Source organism: Solanum lycopersicum, chromosome 2 (genome assembly GCF_036512215.1).
Source record: "Solanum lycopersicum chromosome 2, SLM_r2.1".
Lineage (NCBI taxonomy): Eukaryota > Viridiplantae > Streptophyta > Magnoliopsida > Solanales > Solanaceae > Solanum > Solanum lycopersicum.
In genome coordinates, this window is record NC_090801.1 from 68944768 (window position 1) to 68964830 (window position 20063).

Sequence of the window (20063 nt, forward strand, 5' to 3'; positions counted from 1 at the left end):
ATTTACTTAATTTATTTTGTGAAATGGTAGACTAAATAAAAAAATAAAAAATAAAGATGGAAAAGATATTCCTATATCATTATCATTATTACATATTGAAGTGAGTTTAAAGCTTGTGCTATGTAATTATATTCATCGCAGTTTTTCTTTATCAATTAAAAATACAAGTAAATTTGTTATATTAAAATCGATATTTTTATAACATCTTACTTAAAAAAAAATTCAATATTTTCAAGAATTTTACGTTAGTATGTTTCATCTTCTTGAATAAATAAATACCTCATATTTTTTAGCAACAAATATTTGGAAAAAAAAAAGTAGACTACTATTCCTCAAAACAAAAATTATGTTATCTTCTTCAGTTATGATTCGGCGCTTTTGCAGTTTCAATGTCACCGCTTCTTCTTCTGCCATCACTTCCACTACCAAGAAGAAGCGTCTTGTGTTTCTTGGTTCTCCTCAGGTTTGTTTATCTGGGCACATTGCTTTCCATCTCCCCTTTCTTGATTTTATAAAAAACATGAACTTTTTATCAAAATCTTGTTGTTAATTGCATAATTATAGGTATCTGCTTCAGTACTTGATGCTTTATTCAATGCTTCTGCTGCCCCAGATTCACTTTTTGAGGTATGGTTACAGAAATTGCTTGTTCCACTAGTGCATCATAACATAAGTTATTGGAATGTAATGGGTGCAAAATGTTGTGGAATACATATGGAGGATTTATTAAGTTGATCTCAACTAGTTTAGGATTGAGTCATGGTGGTGCTTGTGTTATAATTCCAACTGAGGTGTATTCTTTTTTTCATCTGGGCATAGACCTAATGTTGTTAGATGTTTATATACAAATGTTTGTGATGCCTGTGAACAAGAATTTCTGGAAAGACTTGATTTTTGACTTCATTGTGTAATTAGAGTTGAAAGCTGGATTTAATTACTCCACCTAATTGTTTTGTACACAGTTTATTATATGTGAACATAGACAATTTTCATTTATACCTCTCTTTTCTTTCTCTTTTTCCTTTTAAGTAATTTATCTTTGTACTACTGTAACATATAAACTTGTTCTTTTAAGTTTACTGACCAGTCTGTTTCTTTTTGGATTATATTAAAGTTTTCACAAACTTATTATTTCCTCGGGCAGTATTACACAAATTCATTTTTGGGCTGCATCTACCTTTTGCAATTCTCAATCAAATCATACTTATATTATGCTGACCACAATGTTGCTCTTTAGGGCTGCATCTACTTATGGTCAGCATAATATAAGTATCTTTTCAGTTTTGGATTGTATTTGAACATTGTGGATGGGGTGCGAAACTGAGCTACTTTAACGTTGGTTAGATCACAGCCATTGTTACACAACCACCATCTGGAAGGGATAGAGGAAGAAAAGTAATGCCTTCACCAGTTGCACAGCATGCTCTTGACAGAGGCTTCCCTTCTGATTTGATTTTCACACCTGTAAAGGCTGGCGAGGTAACTACAGTTATTTACTATTTATGTATTTGGCATTTGTTCGATATGTCACTGCTCCTCAGATGTCTCCCTGATGTAAAATTCTCATGGTGCCTTTTAACTGAAATCATTTTGTATGTAGAAAATTAAGTTTTGGTTATAATTCTTTAGGACGTAAAATCAGATGCATTCTCTAGGTTGCGAGGAAGGTAAAAAGTTAGAAGGCTATGTTTATTTTAATGACCAGTGATTTTTCCTAACAAGTTAGAAGACCATCTTTTAACAAGTTTTGGTTATAATTCTTTAGGACATGAAATCAGATACATTCTCTAGGATAGTGAGAACAGTAAAAAATAAAAGTCTATGTTTCTTTTAATGACCAGTGATTTTTCCTAACAATTAAAAAATGATGCTTCAGTTATGTGAAAAACCAAGTTGCTTCCTTCATGCATTTTTATGCTTTTGTGCCCGTTGAAAGTTGTCTGATCAATCTTCAGAAATTGTAAAATTATAGTGAATGGTTTCCGTTGGACATCTTTTTTTAACTGTGCTATTGTAGTGCAGGAAGCATTTCTTTTCAACTTTAAATCCTTGGAGCCAGAGCTTTGTGTTACTGCTGCATATGGGAATATTTTACCCACAAAGTTTCTGAATATTCCATCAAAAGGTTAGGCAATAGACTGCTAATTATTTTGCAATTTTATTTTGTAGATTCCTAGTTCTTTGTTAATGTGGCATTTTTCATATTTTCAAGAGGTGGAGTTCGGGAGTTGTCAGAGTTAGAATCATTTTCACTTGATTAAGAACTCTTAATTTCTTACTTTAGCTCATGGTAGACTTTAGGCTAGATTATTCTCGTATTTGGCATTCCCTTTGGTTTAAGAAGAACTTTCCTCAAGAATCCTCTACAAAAGTAAGTCATCGAAATTTGCTTATGGAAAACCTGGAATTCTAATAATTAAATTCGGTGCATTTCTTTGGTGATTCATAATGGAGAATCTCTGACAGATGCTGGATGTCACTGTAATTCAATTACTAAAGCTTAGCCGTCTAGAGGGATTTGAACAGCTGATGCATAACATGATTAACTGTATATTTTGGAGCTAAAACCAAGACGATGGCAGCGCTAGTTGTAGGGTTTTCACCCTTATAATGCAACTGCTTTCAAAGATTTTTTTTCCTGCTTAAGCTCAATTATCCGAATGAGCTTTAGTCTTTTTGGTCTTGTCAAGCAGGAACGGTTAATATACACCCAAGTTTACTGCCTCTATACCGTGGTGCAGCACCTGTACAAAGAGCATTGGAGGTTTCTTTTTTTTTTTTTTACAATCTCCTGAAAGCTCATAGAAATTATGAGTTACTTGTTCCATGGATATATGATTTTTGCAATTGTGTATATAATTTCAGGATGGTGTTAAAGAAACAGGGGTGTCATTAGCTTACACAGTTCGTAAATTGGATGCTGGACCAGTTATTGCTTGTGAAAGAGTAACAATTGATGATCAAATAAAGGTCTTTATGGTTTTCTTTCCAGAAATCTTGTTTTTGATTGGTTTTGTCATCATAGGTAGATGCTTGATTAAGTTCTTCAAGTCCATTGTGCTGGATGCAGCAAAAACTGATTTCCAGTGCTTGCTATTACTGGAAAAAGAGTCTCGTGATTATTCCATTTTTCAATTTTCATCAAACGGCTAAGGTTGGTGTATAATGGCACAGATACATAAAAATGTGTCATTATACTCAGTAGTTTTAACTTATTCACATTGTTGCTCCTCGACTTATTTGTACTCTGGGAGCTACATGTGTGTGGACTCCCCCCTTCTGGGCAGCACCTTTATCTCTTGATGAAATTTCTGACTGATATTATAATATCTGTTTGCAGGCTCCAGATTTACTTGACTTACTATTTAATCTAGGTTTGTTACTTTCATTTTCTACTCCCTGCTCTTTACTAACTACAAATCAGTGTTAAAATGCTTGTCATCCTGGATGGATGAGATGTGTATCTTAGTTTAAAAGGCAACCTTTTTTCCTGTCTGTGTTATTGAATGCATCATTTGGCCTTAGAATTGAAGAACAGAATGTTCTTAGGTTTTATTTTGGTCACTGCAAGTTACTTGTGTAATAGTTAGAGAATCTTTGGCAGGGTTTTAAGAGGTAGTATTCCAGTGTGATATCGTTTCGAAATTCTTCTGACCAAATTACAGTAGGTGTTGTTTTCTGTGATATGTGCAGATATTGGGATGTCAAATATTTTTCAAGATTCAAATTCCATTTTTTCAATAGCTCATGGCTTTTTGTTCCATTCAGGTTCCAAACTTCTAATTCGTGAACTTCCGTCCATATTTGATGGGTCTGCAAGTGGAATAGCAGAAGAGCAAGATGACTCTAAAGCTACCCTGGCTCCCAAGGTAAAAATCACCCCCGTGCAGTGTTTCCACCGTTTGGTGCATTTCTTCCCAGTTTCAAGTGTAATTAGTAAATCAAATGGGGAGGTGGGTGCATAAAACATCGTGGCATTCAGCACAAGTTTTCCTGCATCAGCAACATTATAAGGTCCTGAGAAGATTGAGATATCAGCCATCTTTCCAGGATAATATGCCCCAGTATCATATACTGAGTTTAAGGGAAGGCTTAAGCAGACTTGCATAACAAAAATTTCAAGTTTTGTGGTTGGATATTTTATAGCCAGGACAGATATGCCTGTTATCTACCTAGAAACCTCTTATATTTATTAGTACATTAAAGTTATTACTTAAAGGTGTTGGCTTCCATTTGCCTGGTATAGGTGATTTTGAGAGAAAGAAACTCAAGATGTTTTGAAGAGAAATACATCAGTCCAGTGGATTAGCTGGAGGAGTGAGCTAGTCCTAGGTTCATTTTCACTGGAGTGAGCTCAAAATTGAAAAGTTTTGCATATCCTGTTTGTGAAACATAAGAAACTTAAGTTCATTTCCCCTTCACATTTCTGGCGTATTTGATTGCTTTTCAGCATATTTTCACATGAAAAATCCTCTCTTTTTCTTTAATTTTATAGAGAATAGTTGAATGAAGGTCAAGCATATATTATCGCAGGCAGACAGTGGATCCTATTTCACAAAACATGTCTGCACCATTGCTTGCACGTTTAGTGCTCCTGACACTAAGCCCATCCCAGTTTGAAACTTTGTGCCATGCTTCACTAGTAATGCGTAGGTAGAGTTACATGAGAACTAAATCCATCTAAAAAGTGAAATACGTATCACGGTTGAAGTGACACCAATAATGGGTCTCAAACTGTTGCACACTATACTTCTTTTTGTACAATTTTTAAACAATTATGTTTTCGAAAACCATTCGGTGCATTTATGCAGATTTTATCTTTTTTCTTGGCTAATCAAATTTCTGATAGACCGTCTGAAATTCTGGCATAAGACTCTGATTTTCACTTCTTGCAGATAACTCCTGAGGAGTCATGGCTATCGTTTGATGACGATGCCCAAGTGCTTCATAACAAGGTATTCTTCTCAATTATCCTTTAATCTGGGCTGAGTGATCATGACACAGTAGCTTTTAGGTTCGGGCATTTGCAGGATGGCCAGGAACACGAGCTAGACTTAAGGTTATTGACCCTAACAATGGCGAGAGCAGTATTATAGAGCTTAAAATTATCACTACTCGGATATATGGTGGTATCAATAGTCAAGATATAGAGGCCAATGATGTGCTTTTCACCAAAAGTTCACTGGTAATTCCTTGTGGTGGGGGCACGGCACTGGAGGTGAGAAGATTATGTGCCTTAAAATTCAAGAATATTTTGATTCAAGGTGCAAGGTCTATCAGCATTTATAGGCTTAGATTCTATGGGTTGCTCTAGTTTCATATCGTCCTAAATTTGTAAAATTACACGAGATCCACCATGATGCCGGCTTTCTATTCATGTACAATGACCTTTAATTTTCCATGCTGATTCACAATTGTACATGCACTGTATCTAGAACCTCTATGCACTTTAAATTTGCTGTTTCTTGGCTATTAAATGGAGGGTTGGGTATGATTTTGTTCATCTAAATTTACAGCTCTACTATGAATGTATTGGTTGTGTGCATACACATTTATTTGACTCCTTTCAAGTTTTCCTCATGTATTTGTCTTGAATCTTTTGTGGAGATAGATAGATAAGGAGGAGGAGGGGGGTAATTAGTTGTCTGCAGAGCATGGACACTTCTTTTTTTGTAGATAGATCTGCTAATATGGGCAGTTCTAATATTAGAGGTTGATTTCTATTGTTGTCTGCATCTTCTTTTTCTTGGTATGTTACACTGATTTTGTAATACTTACAATGCTAGTTTTTTTGGTATTTCAGGTTTTGGAAATTCAACTTCCTGGCAAGAGAGCTGTTAATGCAGCTGCATTTTGGAACGGTTTAAGAGGCCAAATGCTGAAAAAGTTGTGATCACTAAGCCAGTCAACCACACCAAATGTAAGGCTTAATATTCTTGAAGTCCTTAATGCTTTCTTGTATCTTAATGGATTTTGGAACTGCTGCCACATGTGCATTTCTCTTGATACCCAGTTCTTTTTTTCTTTTAATGGTTCCATTGAATGCCCGAAATGACAATAATCTTGTTATGCATCCCTAGTAAATAACTCGATTATCTCTGTTCTTTTTGAAAATATTCCTTTTCTTGTTCCTTAGTGTTTGGTGATAGGTTAGTGGCACTCGGTCAAGGAAAAATTGTTGGGCGTGCGAAAAAAGTGCCACATTGGAAATTAATCAGGAAAAAAAGTTACATATGAAGTTTAGGGACATTGTAAAGACTTTTGGGAAAAACCATGCAGGTTTTGGCCCAAAATTTCCCCATATAAATAGTATCTATGGGCTGTCCTAGCCCAACACTCCTCCACACCCCTTTTTCTTTTCCCTTATCATTGACTCTGCTAAGACCTATAATTAAGAAAAACATGTCATCTAGCTTTCTGCGATAACTAGGAAAAACTTGTTTAGAGTAATGTTTTACAGATTAGCATGTGGTAAAGGGAACCTTATTAGAAAATGGAATTGTTTACGTTGTTTGTGTGATTGTGTGCTAGTTTAATTCACTTGAAGTATGTTGGCAAATGCGTAAAAACACAGAATGTTAGGATAATTGATTTGGAATGGTGTCAAATACTGCTTTTGAGATACCAAAAGCCACAACCTGGTGGTATATGGAATATATGCTCCTTTGTCTTTTTTACATGGTGTAAAACCAAAGGACTTGGCAGTCAAAAGCATGTTAAAGCATTATCCATAGAGCATAATAGAAAAGTTGATGCTTTTGTTTTGATTGCAGCTTCCACTCGACAAGTTGTACCAAATGTCATTGTTCTCGAGAGTTCATTACATTATCTGATCATATGATGCAAAGCTAAATGACTGGATGGTTCTGATTCCTGTCGGGATCTTTTCGTTTTTCGGGATAGTTCTGACCTCTCTAGGAAGTGCTAAAAGAAGGCATTTGTTATACAAGATATTCCAGCTTCAAGAAAATAACTGAATTTGCTTATATGAATTTGAACTGATATGTAACGCTCAGTTTAGCAAAAGAAAAAAAACAAATCTCCTGTCTTTTTTATGGCTAAAATCCCCTTCTCTATTTGTTGACTTGAGAATATTCATGTTTCAGCTTTTTAGCTAGCTACTCAGGGAGCTTAAATAGACAGAGGAGATGATGAATTCATATTAAGTTTATGATGAGATTTAAGTGAAATTTGTGTAAACAGTGAAGCTATTTTCTTCCACTGGTTGGCCTACGAATCTGGTTTCGAGCCTTCCAGTGATTGCTTTAATATAAGATTTTACGTTGTTTTCATTTTATCAAATTTATTGCACAAAGGTTTTGGATTGACTAATCATTTTTCTAGTAGGAAAAATTTTAGGACTCTATAAATAGAGTAATGTTTTTTTCTAACTTAATCAGCATTCACAATGTATTGAGAGTTTTGGTTAAGGGGAGAATTTATGGGTTACAAGCTTGATATGTTATCACTTGTGTGAACCTCCCATGTATTCCGAGTGAATTGGTTGAGTTTGTTTCCCTCTGTATTTTGTACTCTCATATTTATAGTGAATTGCTCATCTCCTTTGTGGACGTAGATCGATTGACCGAACTACGTTAAATCTTTGTGTCTTTTGGTATATTTCTCGTGGTCTTCAAAATTTGCTTTGCTAGCTTCCACATTTACACCTACTTATTTACGGTTCTAACAATAACTTTTTCCTAGTTGATTTACAAGTAGAGATTATCAGGTAAAAAAAGTAATTTTAGAAATGGCTCCCACTAGTCATTTTTCGGCTTATCTTTGGAAAATAACTACTGTGATGGAGTTTCAAATTACCACAATAAAGTTGCTGGATGAATCCTTATTCTTGCAGATAAATTGGAACTTGAATGATAATTTGAATATATGTATTCTCTTCAGATCATCAAAATACGATTCTGTCTTTGTTTCTCACTTTGAAGTCACTAATAAGGTTCCCATGGCCTACAGTTGACCCCAAAACTAAAAAAAAAGGAATACATAAATATCTAATTATTGGACCACTTTGGAACTCATCATATCTTATATTGAAAAAGCATCATTATACCGACAGTTAAATAGTCTTTTTAGTATAATTTTTTTTGATAATTGTAAGTTATACTTTTATATATTACCTAAAATTTTATTTTAACAATACTAAAAGTTGATGCACTATAATGATTTACGTTATGCCTTGAGACCTGGGATTCTTCTTTTTGATAAATAATTTCTATTCCAATTATAACAAGTTTCATCTCGATACTTGTGGGGATAAAAAAAGATATTCTATTAACCTACTTTGTGTTTTTACAACCTTTTCCAACTCAAAGGTTTTAGGTTGCCCTACATAGAAGAAAGGTCTTAAAGAATCATGGAGCAAAATTCAAGAAAATATTTCAAACTCTCCATCCCAAAAATTGAATTTCTGTGGTAACTCTGTCTCAATTTTTTGATTCTTTTAATGTATACTAAAGTTTTTCAAATAAGATTAAACATTATTAGGCCCGATAAAATAGTACGTATATACAAAATACAACAACAATATAATAATATGGAGGAATGATATTTTTATTTATTGAATGGAAAGATATACCAAAACCGAAATAGTCACAAAATGAAATTAAATAAGATCTTTTATGCACGAATTTAGGATCAAGGAACATTGGAGGGCAATAATTAGGGGCATTAATTGATAAATAAATAAAAAGGCAAAGCCACACCCACTGAACGAAAATGAAAGGAAGACATAAAAGTACTTTACAACAATTTTCCAATTACTAACACATCACAATAAACAAATGAAGAGTTACATAAAGGGTCATTATTTCTGGGCACACTTGTTTATCTTTTATGGACAATTTCTTTAGTAAAAAAGAAAATTAAACAGTATAATGTACCACCATGAACTTCTTTTAATTTTTTAAATAGCTGACTTCAACTTATTTGAAATTGAACCTTAATTGTTGTTATATAATAAATAAGGTAATCCTGAATTTAAAGTTTAATAGGATAATAAGAATGTGAAATTAGGTCTTAGGCCTAACTCACACTCCAAAAACTAGCTCAAAGAAAGGAGAATTGCCAAGCCTTATAAGGTGTTCATTCTTTAACACCCCACCTCACGCCCAGTGCTTAGCATTTAGTGCGTGTGCAATTTTGATTTTCGGGGGCCCAACATCCGGTGAGACGGGCCCTGCTCTGATATCATGTTAAATTAGGTTTTAAGCTTAACTCATACCCCAAAAGCTAGCTCAAAAGGAGGAGGATTGTCCAAGCCTGTTGGATTTTTGTCATTCTTTAACATCCCACCTCATGCCCAGTGCTTAGCATCTGGTGCATGGACAATTTTGATTTTGGGTATGAGACAGACCTTGCTCTGATAGCATGTGAAATTAGGTCTTAGACCTAAATCACACCCTAAAAATTAACTCAAAGGGAGAATGATTGCTCAAACCTTACGAAGATTAATTCTTGCTTTAGTTGTCATTGTCCCATATCCACCTAACCAACTTGTTATAATATACCCCCATCCCCATAAAACCCACAACACAAGTCTCTCTATTTATATATATATATGTACATTACTTGCTTTCTCCCAAAGATAAGTGAAAATTCGATCGATTAGAATTTATAATATGGGTGTTCTTGATTATTTATCGATTTTTTGCACCGTTACTAGTACAAGACGACGTAGCAAAAGAAGACCATTGCAGGTACGTTAATCTTAATTACTCTCTTTTCATTTTATAACCTTTATTTTATTTTATTTTTGTGTGTTATTGATGAAATTGTTGTTTTTTTTTAAAAAAAATAAAATTGTTAGACAGTGGAGATAAAAGTGAAGATGGACTGTGATGGATGTGAAAGAAGAGTCAAGAACGCAGTTAGACGCATGAAAGGTTCTTACATAAAAAAAAAAATTTGTTATAGTAATTTATTCTAAATTGATCGTGGTACGTTATAATAAACGTAATTATTGTGATTTAATTTCAGGTGTGAAAACAGTGGAAGTGATTAGAAAACAACACAGGGTGATAGTGAGTGGTTATGTTGATCCACAGAGAGTGTTGAATAGAATAAAAAGTACTGGAAAAAGAGCAGAAATGTGGCCATATGTTCCATATAATTTGGTGTCTTATCCATATGTAGCTCAAGCATATGACAAAAAGGCACCTTCTGGTTTTGTTAAAAATGTGCCACAAGCACTGATTACACCTAATGCTACTGAAGAAAGGATTACTCATCTTTTTAGTGATGATAATCCAAATGCTTGTTCTATTATGTGATACCAACTTCAAAATTTTATTTTTTTCTCCTCCGAGATTATGTTTTTTTCTTCTTCTTGGAGATTTTAGTAAAAGAAAATTAGTATTGTTGTAATTAAGATCTGGCTAAGGTAGAATTAATTGCTTTAAATATGGAATATTATGTTGTTTTTTTTCTTTTTGTACTTTGCTTGAGAATTTGAAGAAGCAAATATCTATTATTGTATACCATCTTTTTGTTTCTAAATTTTGCTAAATAATAACAATAATAACTTTATATGAGATGAATATTTTTTATTTTATATTGTTATTAACAAATTATTTGTAGATTGATCAACTTTGCTACTTTTTCTTGTTCATATTAATTAGCTCTTCTGTAAAGAAATTCTAAATCTTTAAATTTGTTCAAAGTCGATATAAATTGTAGGGGTAAAATGGAAAAAAATAAATAATTCTATCCGGATTTAATAAGTGATCAAATGAAACGAGATAAATATCTAATTTGACACGGAAGTAGGAATACTTTTAAATTTATAAGGTTTTAAAGCGGCATTTTATTTAATATAATGTTGGAGGTATTTGCGTGATTTCTTCGTCGTATATGTCCCTAAAATTATGGAACTTCCAATTTAGTCTCTTGGAATTTAGCAGTCACGCTCATGAGCATAATTAGGGTCTTGTACAATTAATTTTACGTCATGAAGTTATCATATTTTTCCTTCTTTAAAATATATTTTTTAAAATGTTCAAAAAAAAAATTTTAAAAATCGTTGTCTAGGTAGCGATTTGAATTTTTTTTAAAAAAAATACATTTTGTAAAATCGCTGCACTAGCAGTGATTTTGCTTTTTCTGGTGGAGGAAATCACTGTTGTTCCAGCGATTCTGCCGTTGGTTAATATAAAATTTTATATACCGTTTTGATATTTTTGTCAATATTTTATACTCTTTAGATTCCAAACTCGTGAAAATATAGCTATAATATAAACGAATAGAAGGAAAGATATAAATATTAAAATAAAGAGAGATCGTGATTTTTTTATTCTAGTGTTTTCACATAAAATTGTTATATACTCTCAAATATGCCCAATGCATATTAGCTAGAATCCTATTCTTTCCACTGATTATGGAATTTATGTTCCTTTTTAAGTTCATAAAGATTACAATAAGGACCAGAAGAAGAAGTAGGCTTTGATTACCAACAGCCCTTTTCAAATTCACTGCCTTTTTCACTCTGCTTATAATAATTATATGATCACCAAATCATTACTTTATTTTTATTTGACAATAATCATCACTTAAATTCACTTATTGCTTACAATCCTTTTTGTAGAAAAAAGCGTTACCTTGATATTGTTTCGTTTGTGCTACCTTACTATATCTCAATTATGATGATACCCTAAACTATATATCTCAACAATTATGATATCCAGACTATATATTAACTATTTTAATTGTGGTACATATCTTTTCCTTAATTTAATTGCTTCGATAATACAGACTATATGATATTACTTCATACTAGTTGTCGTGGTGAAAATATGATAAATATTAACATAGAACTATTGAATGTGAAAGAAAAAAAATACTATTGTATTAAAATTGTTCAAATTTCTAAAACCACATACAATTAATCTTATTTTTCCTCTAATTAGATGTCTCGAGTTTTATAAAAAAATCTTTTAATAGACAATATTTTTTTTTAAAATGCCCTAAGCAGCGCGAATTTAGAATAGTGAACTAACTTGAGGGTACCGAACACGAATCCAGAAATAACAAGGAAACAAAAAAACTTATCAAGATGGTAAACTCCTTTTGATGTATCCTGAATTTCTGGCTTTTACCATGACAAAAGTGATTAATACAATCACACTCATTAAGAATTTTATTTTGGATGTATATAAAAAGTAAATTAGAGCTGATGATTAAGATATGATTTATCTTATCCTAATAAATCCTGGTTAGTAGATTGTACCTGTTGCCACTATATTGGAATATAATAAACAAGTACCAATATAATTATCTGTTATTAAATTTTCCTCTTTCAATCTGTTGTAGGACAGTTTAAAGTCCTTAATTAAAAAGTCTTTCTCACCAATTTTTCTCTTTTTAAAAGTTGAGCAGTGACAACAAATTAAGGATGGGGTATTAATTATTATTTTTTAAATCGAAAAAGAAAGAAAGTAAAGTTTTAAAATAATTATTATCTTAAATCGAAAAGAAAGAAAGTAAAATTTTAAAATTAGGTACTCCATCATTACATGGTCAAGTTTTCAACAAAGCCAAGCCTATAACACCGACCAATTTTATTTTATTAAAAGAAAGATGGAAAAATTTTTCCCACTAATTATTTATTTATGAGTTTTAATCCGGACAACAAAGAAAATGACAATGTTGCTTTAGAAATTTGAGTGTATAAAACAAAAATTAAACACTTTAATGTTAATTCCGCCGTTTATATCAGTTAATGACAATTACCTTAACCATGATTTGTGTGTCTTGGAGGGAAAAAGCCGCATAAATACTTAAAAATAAGGCATTATTGAAACATAAACATAGAAAAAGACCTTTTTAAATCACTGATCCACAAGACTTGATCATGCTTTTCTTTCTTTTTCAATTAAAATACAAGAAAGAATAAAGAAGAAGCAATTTTTTAAATCAATTTATCGATTTTTTTTAAAAAATTAATAAAAAGTTGAAATGGAATTTGAAAGACTAATCTGATTCTAATAATAAGTTACCCTATGCTCTAATCAACTAACTGTAAAGGTTTTCTTTTTCTTTCTTTTTTAGCAATATCAATCATCATGAAAGCTATGAGCAGTGTTACATAATAATTTCCTAGTATATGATTAGAACTTTAGGAACATTTCTTTTATGAAAATATCAAATTAAAGTGTTAGGAGTCTACATGTTAAGAGGGACCTAAGAGATTTTTATTTTTGAACAATTGAAGGGGGACATGCATGTTTTGATTTGGCTATATACTGTCTGAAGTTGCCTTTGCCAGCATATTTTTCTTATAAAGCACCTCATAAAATTCAACAAAGATCATAAAATACAAACATAACATGTTACAGTGTCACTTACAGATACTAATTAATTAAAAAAGCATGTTGGATGAAAACTTTGAACAATGTGAATGACAATGATTGACCTCCCAAATATGGTCCATCATATTGATTTACAAGAATGTCCTTACCCTATGGACAAAACTTCAAAGTTTTACTTTTGACCTTGAAGGTTGAATCGGGACAAGTGAGGGTCAAAAGTTTGAGATCACCGATTTCCAATAACCGGTTATGGGCAGTAATTTCTTACATTTCTAACATGAGCTTGAGGCCCAAAATTGACAAAATAATCTTTTTCTGAAGATGGCTCATGACTATCTGGACCCAAATTGTAATACTCAGCAAAAATGATCCAACCATGGGCCTTATGAAAATTTGTTGGGCCTATATGAAAGACTGAACAAGTATGGCACTATGGGCTATGGCTCAAATATTTGTCCTGATTTTTTAACAACTTTTCATGAGTTTTTAGTGTTGTTTATGCAGTGACAAAATTTTAATACTACCACCTATTCTTCAGAATTCAGATTATGATATGAGATTCTTCTGGCTATAGGATCAAATCAGGTAAATGTACTACTCCCACACACAGTCATGCTACTAACAAAAGAATCTGACACTACTACTTGAAAGTTGCCTCTATGTGGAAAAAATGATATATACTTTGCCTTACTCCCTTTATCTGAACTGTCAATCCTCATTTTTCTGAACTACTCAAATGGTCAAATCACACTTTTCTTACACCCTTCAACACCCCACCCCCCTAAACCACCTATCTAAAGAACACAAAAACACTCAACACACTGACATTTCTGAGTGTCTGTTGTGTTTTGTACTGAGATGAAAGGACTAGCTAAGTAGTGTGCCTCATGTTGTTGCTGCAGCTGTTTCTGAGTCATGTATTTGGTGCTCTGCATTTCTCTTTCCTAGTGCTACTGTGGCTGATAGTTAGCCATTTGTAGGGTGATCCTTTTGAGGTAAGTTATTACTAAGACTTAAAATAGAAACAACAAGTTTCAACTTCATTTGACCAAAGAGAACAAACTAAACACTGCTACTTACCTGAAAAATGTCTGCTACTGCCCATGACTTTGAGCTTGTGAGAATTCAGGTCATTCACTTAGTTCTCATCAGTTTTCTCATTTTCCACTAAATTATTTTTCTCTTTAGCCTTCTTTAACTACTGCTTTGTATTTTTTTGTTTACAGACTTGTGTTCTTAAAGTTCAGATCAACTGTCATGGATGCATGCAGAAGGTGAAGAAACTACTTAGAAGAATTGAAGGTACTCTCATTTTTCACTTACTATAAGTTTACACTAGTAGCATCTACCACCTTTTCTCCAACATGCACACCAGGAAAAATTAAAAGAGAGAGTGGGCAAAAATTATTGCTTTGGCAGATCTTAACAAAAGAATAGAGGAAGTTCATACTTCAGAATAAAGATTTATTTACATTATGGACAAAACATTTGGTTTCAGGGGTTTATCAAGTGAAAATGGATGTTGATGAACAAGTGGTCATAGTATCTGGGAATGTGGACTCAGCAACACTGATCAAGAAGCTAAACAAATCTGGAAAACATGCAGAGCTTTTATCAGAAAATCCAATGGAAAACCAAGAAACAGAACTTCTCTACAACTGGTTGAATGATGACTTTCACCAAAACCAGGGAGGTCTGAACTGGTGCAACAATGAGAAGACTCAAAACAGAGAACTCCTTAACTGGATCAATAATACCAAGCATCAAAACCAAATGCACAGCTTGTACAATTCTCTTGGAGCCTCCAAGAGACGGCCTATGTGTGCCCCTATTGAACGAGGCTTCGATCATTGGGGCAACAAACAGTTTTTGGACCAGAGTATTGGAATTGACTCTCTCTCAGGTGAGGCAAATAAGAACCTTTTTGCACTAGGAAACATGGATTATCCATATAATGTTCAAGAAGAAAGCATCATTAACAATTCAGATTTCGGGAGAACTTCTGCATTTGGAAATCTCCAAAGTCTACAAGGTAGAAGAAATTCAATGGTTGATTTTGAAGGTCTCCAAGACAGTAATCCTAGTTTTGCTCCAAACCAAGGTCTCAGAAGTATTAATTCCTATTTTGCTAATTTGGGAAGTGAAGAATCAGGACTACAGAACTTACACACTGCTCAAGGGGCATATGGATATAAACCAAGGCCATTCAGTGAGATGAATGACATGCAGGCTTTCCATTACAAATATCCAGCTTCAACAATGAACTCTTTTTTTCATTACCCTCCAACAATGATGAACTCTCACAGGCAGAATAGCCATGACAATGGCACTGGCAATATCATCAATGATAATTACACATATCAACCAGGAAGGATTCTCTATCAGACACCCTATGGTGTCTTCCCACCCAACATCAGTCATTCTTGGAACATGAATAACTATAACAATTGAGAGACTTACTATCCGTACCTATATATAGAGAGATCAGATTTCAGTTTTCACATATAAACAACTATCGTTTATTTTGTCCTTTTTTGTTTCAACTTTGTTAACACTATCCTAGTATTATAAACTATCGCAATAATCTGATAGGCAAAAAGCTTTATTTGCCAAGCTACTACAAGTCCACCTTCTATGCATTCAAATGTTGTAGTGATACTCCCTAATTTCAGACATAGGCAAAACCCAGTGGAAGGTTACTGTTTAATTAGATGCTTTGCAATATAGATAAATCACAGTTTCAGTAAACAAGCATTAATGTGAAACTTTAAAAGAAGGCATAGAGCAATAAACTTATCTAAAAGTGTTAGCTATGAAATCTGAGTTCCCATTCAGCAGGAAGAATAAGTAATCTAAGTAAATGGTATACCTAAAACAATCATGAATAATTTAGGGAAAGCAGTAAGGAATTTTTATCAACAGCTGCCACATCTTCTTGAAATGAATTATCTCTCATCCAATAGTTAAAGAAACTTGGAATCAACCACTAAGAAATAAATCTATTGGTACAATGTTTAAATGCAAAAAAGAAAGGTGTCGCCATGAAGCTATCGCTTCCGTGCTTTCCTACGCCTAGATTCTGTTTTCTGCCATTTCTTTCTACGTACCAATTTGCTCTTTGGTTTCAATTTTATTTCAGGAGAGAACTCAAAGTTTGGATCTCTCATACGAGCTTGTATGTCTTTGAAGAACTGCATATTCAATTTCTTAGGTCCTCCCTGTCTCAATTCAGCATATTCTGGTCCCGAAATGATGTTCTCAAAAGCACCAATCAGAATGTCCAAATCACTCATAACCTCCCAAACATTGATGTAACGCCCATCAGGTCCCTTTTTCAATTTCTTAAGGGCATTTTCCACTGCAATTTTTCTAGCTTGCTTTCCCGGAGATAACTCTTCAGGTTCCTGCTCAGATTTCAAGGCTTCAGAGAGTGTTCTATATTTAGGTTTTTCCTCAAACTCAAACAGTTTATCAATGTAACTATCACTCTTTTTGTTTGGGTATGGTTCAGTCGGAATATCATCATCATCATCTCCTTCACTACCAGTCCATAATGTCTTCTCATCATCACTATCAGACCACATACTTCTCAGTTCATCACTATCATCTGCATCAATAGGACCATCTTGCGCTTTTGCTCGTTGTTTGGCTTTCCTAATCTCTTTTCTGAGACGGCTATGACTATCACCTTTATCGGAGTCACTTTCATCTTCACTTGCTGTCCATAGACGGTTCTCTTCATCATCCATTTGTTTCGCCCAGGCTTTCTTAAACTCATCTGGTTTAGGTATACCACCACCAAATAGATCATAGTTGGAACGTCTGTTACGTGCATATGATCTCAACACTGCATCAATTATAGAACCTCTTGAATTTTGTTTGCAAGTTAATATACTTGCAAGAAGAAGAAAAGCCAAAATGCTATGTGCAGAAAGAACTCCGTATTACAGTATTAAACTAGAAGCCTTGACTTGTAGCCTATATCAAGAAGTTATATGCATATCAAGTCCAGGGACTAAATTTTTAAAAAAAAAACATTGTGGCCACTTCAAGGAAGGATGAATTTTTAAAACTGGATGAAATTTCAAGAAAAAATGAGGCCAAATCATGTAGCACAAGCACTAAAATATTCTATCGATGTACAACAAACCTACAGACTAAACTTTAACAAAAATCTCCCAATTCAAAGAACAGAAGAAACAATTTCAAGAAACAACCAGACAACCAACTGAAAAGCACTAACGAAAACAGAAGTGTTCAAGTATTGGGCAGACGCATAAAAGTAACTAAATTTTAAGGCGAGCTGAAATTTATCAACAGGTGAAGTATGGATTGCCTAAAAGATAACAATGGCGGAAACACAGCCCTATGATTCTTAGATAACTATAGAAACGTTAGAATTTAAGGGTCCTTTTTGAACTGAACATGCGATTAGCATCAGCAAATCTTAATTGATAGAGTATCGGCAAAATCCCGTCACAAGAAAGGCATGCGAATTTGTTTCAGGAAAATTATCTTGAAAGCAGAGGTGTGATAAGACTTCTTCATGACTATTCAATTGAGATATGCCAATACATACCTGTTGATAAATTGCAGAGGTGAGCTACCTTTTAATTTTCAATCGTAATAATTTCTCCTTTAATGGTATTAACAAAGAAGTTTGAGGACAGGAAAATTATCTTGGTTTCCTAACACATACATGTAGCAGACTCATTGAAAGAAAAAAAGTACAGAAGAATTCTGAAAGGCAAAACATAAATTCTTGTCCAGAAACATGGTTCAACAGCAGAGGCACGAGTAGTAGTACTTGAGAAGTAAAATATTGAGGTAGAAACATAGATGTGTTGTAAAAATATTCACTAGGCGACTTGATGCTAGGTTAAAACTGATTCACTTGATAGGAGATTATACACGCTGCATAAGAGAGCAGAAACTTAAGAAAGAAGTCCATCAATAAATTAGGCTTAAAACAGTTATTCCTACAACTAACCAACCCTTAATTTGGAATCTGTCCTTGGACTGCCTTGGAGCAGTCGAGGATTTTTAATATTTCAATGAGAACTCCCACTAATAGACTGTCCACGTGAAAAGAAGCCTCATTTCCATCACTTATAATACTCTTGAATGTCCAAACCGGTGCCTTACAATTTACAAACACCAGCAATATGTAACAGGGAGGGAAAATCAGCTTTGAGCTCTATCACTTTTACCAATTAGGTTGACAGGCGTGCAGAAAACTAACCTTTTAATTGGAGCACAGGATAAAGATAACCACGAGGTACAGTGTGTGGATGAGACTGGAATGTGCTGGGTAAGATTGGTGGTTGTAATTTGACTCCAGTAATTGATCTACACATGCAGGCAACCGTACAGAGACGAGAAAACCTTCGAGCCATTTCCCCGATTTGTGCAGAGAAAAAGACATACAACTCAACCCCAACTCCGCATCAGCTTCTTTAAAGGAGAAATAACTACAATTGGAAATCAAAATACTCATTATTATTTGGGGAAAAAAAAGGAAAATTATTACATAGTTGATAGTACTTGTCCTCAAACCTCTATGCTAGTAACCATTATGTCCACTATTGGACTCAGGATTTAAGCTATCAGAACATATAAACTCTTTGTTTCAAGAACTACATGGGCACCCACCACTAACACTCATAGACATCTCACCACAAGGTTGACACTTGACTATATGCAATTAAAATGAAAAGCTTGTCTACCCTGACAGAGTGTTCAACATCAACGTAAAGGTACTCATTACTGAGATTAAACAACTTAAGAGTAAATAAACTAAATTAATCTTCAAGCTTTGAGATTCTCAATGAACTTGAAAAAGTTATCCTTTCAAGGGTCTTGAACACATCCTCTGTACTAATTGTTTACTCTTAAACTCCTTGACTATATCATTTCCACAGCAACTACCTAACAAAAAAGTTTTAAAACATCTGATTTTTTTTTGGAAAGACAACTAGTAATTAGTTTTGTTTCTGAAATAATTTTTTTTAAAACCGAATGAAAAATGTAATGTTTGCTCACGTTCAACAATCAGTTAATTTATTCACTTCAAAAAGCTAATCTATGCAATGAATTACTTAGGTTTATATTTGGATTTCATCATATAATCTTCTTCATTTTTTTATTTCATCGTATAATCAGCAAAAGCAACAAGACCCGACAAAAATGAACGTTCATCTGTGCAGCGACAATTATTGAGCAAACAAAGTAGGGAAACCTGAACGGAAGCTCCGATGGACCATATAATCCTTGTTTCGCCGGAAAAAGAACTAAACGGCGGACGGGCTGTATGAGAATGACTAGAAGTATAAGGGAAACAAAAATAAGCAAATTCTCCAATGAAAGAAACCCAAATCCCGCTCTCAACATATATACTCTACCGCTACCAGTTTTACTCGTTTATATCTCCTTTGATTGACTTAAAAAAAATTAAATAAAAAATAAATAATTTTAAAATAAAAGATAAATAACTCTGAAGTAAAAAAAGAAAAAGAAAATAGATGACTTCTCTATACCCCATTTGAATTGATTTGAAAAAAAAAATAGTTTTAAATAAAATATATGACCTTTAAGTCAAGAAATAAAAAATAAGAGAGATTGACTTTTTATTTTTATCTTATTTTAATTTATTTTTAACCTTATTAAATATTTCTTAATTTAATTTGAATTATTTTTTTACTTAATTAAAGTTATTATTTTATTTGTCAAACACTTTTATTTTTA

At 33.3% G+C, this 20063-nt stretch overlaps 4 protein-coding genes across 6 annotated transcripts; 3 read left to right on the plus strand and 1 right to left on the minus strand.

Annotated features, from left to right (window-relative positions):
* Positions 1-92: 92 nt before the first annotated feature.
* On the plus strand, positions 93-7302 carry LOC101261082 (uncharacterized). 2 transcript variants are annotated; one of them, XM_010317768.4, is made up of 12 exons: positions 93-463; positions 565-627; positions 1345-1479; positions 2023-2125; positions 2694-2764; positions 2866-2970; positions 3341-3374; positions 3769-3869; positions 4896-4955; positions 5015-5218; positions 5804-5920; positions 6774-7302. In XM_010317768.4, the coding sequence occupies exons 1-11, from the start codon at positions 347-349 to the stop codon at positions 5891-5893; spliced, it is 1083 nt and encodes a 360-aa protein (XP_010316070.1). In that variant the 5' UTR covers positions 93-346; the 3' UTR covers positions 5894-5920; positions 6774-7302. The 2 variants fall into 2 exon arrangements, with proteins under 2 accessions (XP_010316070.1, XP_010316071.1); XM_010317769.4 differs by lacking the exon at positions 5015-5218 and having other exon boundaries at positions 182-463.
* Positions 7303-9517: 2215 nt separating this feature from the next.
* Positions 9518-10547, plus strand: LOC101260780 (heavy metal-associated isoprenylated plant protein 21). The gene is made up of 3 exons (XM_004231955.5): positions 9518-9713; positions 9824-9899; positions 9994-10547. Exons 1-3 carry the CDS (start codon positions 9636-9638, stop codon positions 10284-10286), a joined length of 447 nt encoding a protein of 148 aa, XP_004232003.1. The 5' UTR covers positions 9518-9635; the 3' UTR covers positions 10287-10547.
* A 3376-nt stretch (positions 10548-13923) lies between these two features.
* Positions 13924-19680, plus strand: LOC104645684 (uncharacterized). 2 transcript variants are annotated; one of them, XM_069294007.1, is made up of 3 exons: positions 13924-14314; positions 14546-14621; positions 14818-19680. In XM_069294007.1, the coding sequence occupies exons 2-3, from the start codon at positions 14585-14587 to the stop codon at positions 15768-15770; spliced, it is 990 nt and encodes a 329-aa protein (XP_069150108.1). In that variant the 5' UTR covers positions 13924-14314; positions 14546-14584; the 3' UTR covers positions 15771-19680. The 2 variants fall into 2 exon arrangements, with proteins under 2 accessions (XP_069150108.1, XP_010316067.1); XM_010317765.4 differs by having other exon boundaries at positions 14309-14448.
* On the minus strand, positions 16229-18715 carry LOC101260493 (uncharacterized). The gene is made up of 2 exons (XM_004231954.5): positions 18562-18715; positions 16229-17166 (listed from the first exon to the last, which is right to left on the minus strand). Exons 1-2 carry the CDS (start codon positions 18713-18715, stop codon positions 16367-16369), a joined length of 954 nt encoding a protein of 317 aa, XP_004232002.1. The 3' UTR covers positions 16229-16366.
* Positions 19681-20063: the final 383 nt, after the last annotated feature.

Excerpts from the sequence above, each read along its gene's own strand:
- LOC101260493 (XM_004231954.5), bottom strand. The coding sequence starts at position 18,715 with ATGGCTCGAAGGTTTTCTCGTCTCTGTACGGTTGCCTGCATGTGTAGA. Across the intron at positions 17,167-18,561 it reads TCCTGTGCTCCAATTAAAAG|TGTTGAGATCATATGCACGT; the intron begins GTTAGTTTTCTG and ends TAATTGATGCAG.
- LOC101261082 (XM_010317768.4), top strand. The coding sequence starts at position 347 with ATGTTATCTTCTTCAGTTATGATTCGGCGCTTTTGCAGTTTCAATGTC. Across the intron at positions 1,480-2,022 it reads CACCTGTAAAGGCTGGCGAG|GAAGCATTTCTTTTCAACTT; the intron begins GTAACTACAGTT and ends ATTGTAGTGCAG. Across the intron at positions 3,870-4,895 it reads AAGCTACCCTGGCTCCCAAG|ATAACTCCTGAGGAGTCATG; the intron begins GTAAAAATCACC and ends CACTTCTTGCAG.
- LOC101260780 (XM_004231955.5), top strand. The coding sequence starts at position 9,636 with ATGGGTGTTCTTGATTATTTATCGATTTTTTGCACCGTTACTAGTACA. Across the intron at positions 9,714-9,823 it reads GCAAAAGAAGACCATTGCAG|ACAGTGGAGATAAAAGTGAA; the intron begins GTACGTTAATCT and ends TAAAATTGTTAG. Across the intron at positions 9,900-9,993 it reads CGCAGTTAGACGCATGAAAG|GTGTGAAAACAGTGGAAGTG; the intron begins GTTCTTACATAA and ends ATTTAATTTCAG.
- LOC104645684 (XM_010317765.4), top strand. The coding sequence starts at position 14,407 with ATGTCTGCTACTGCCCATGACTTTGAGCTTGTGAGAATTCAG. Across the intron at positions 14,449-14,545 it reads TTGAGCTTGTGAGAATTCAG|ACTTGTGTTCTTAAAGTTCA; the intron begins GTCATTCACTTA and ends TTTTGTTTACAG. Across the intron at positions 14,622-14,817 it reads ACTACTTAGAAGAATTGAAG|GGGTTTATCAAGTGAAAATG; the intron begins GTACTCTCATTT and ends ATTTGGTTTCAG.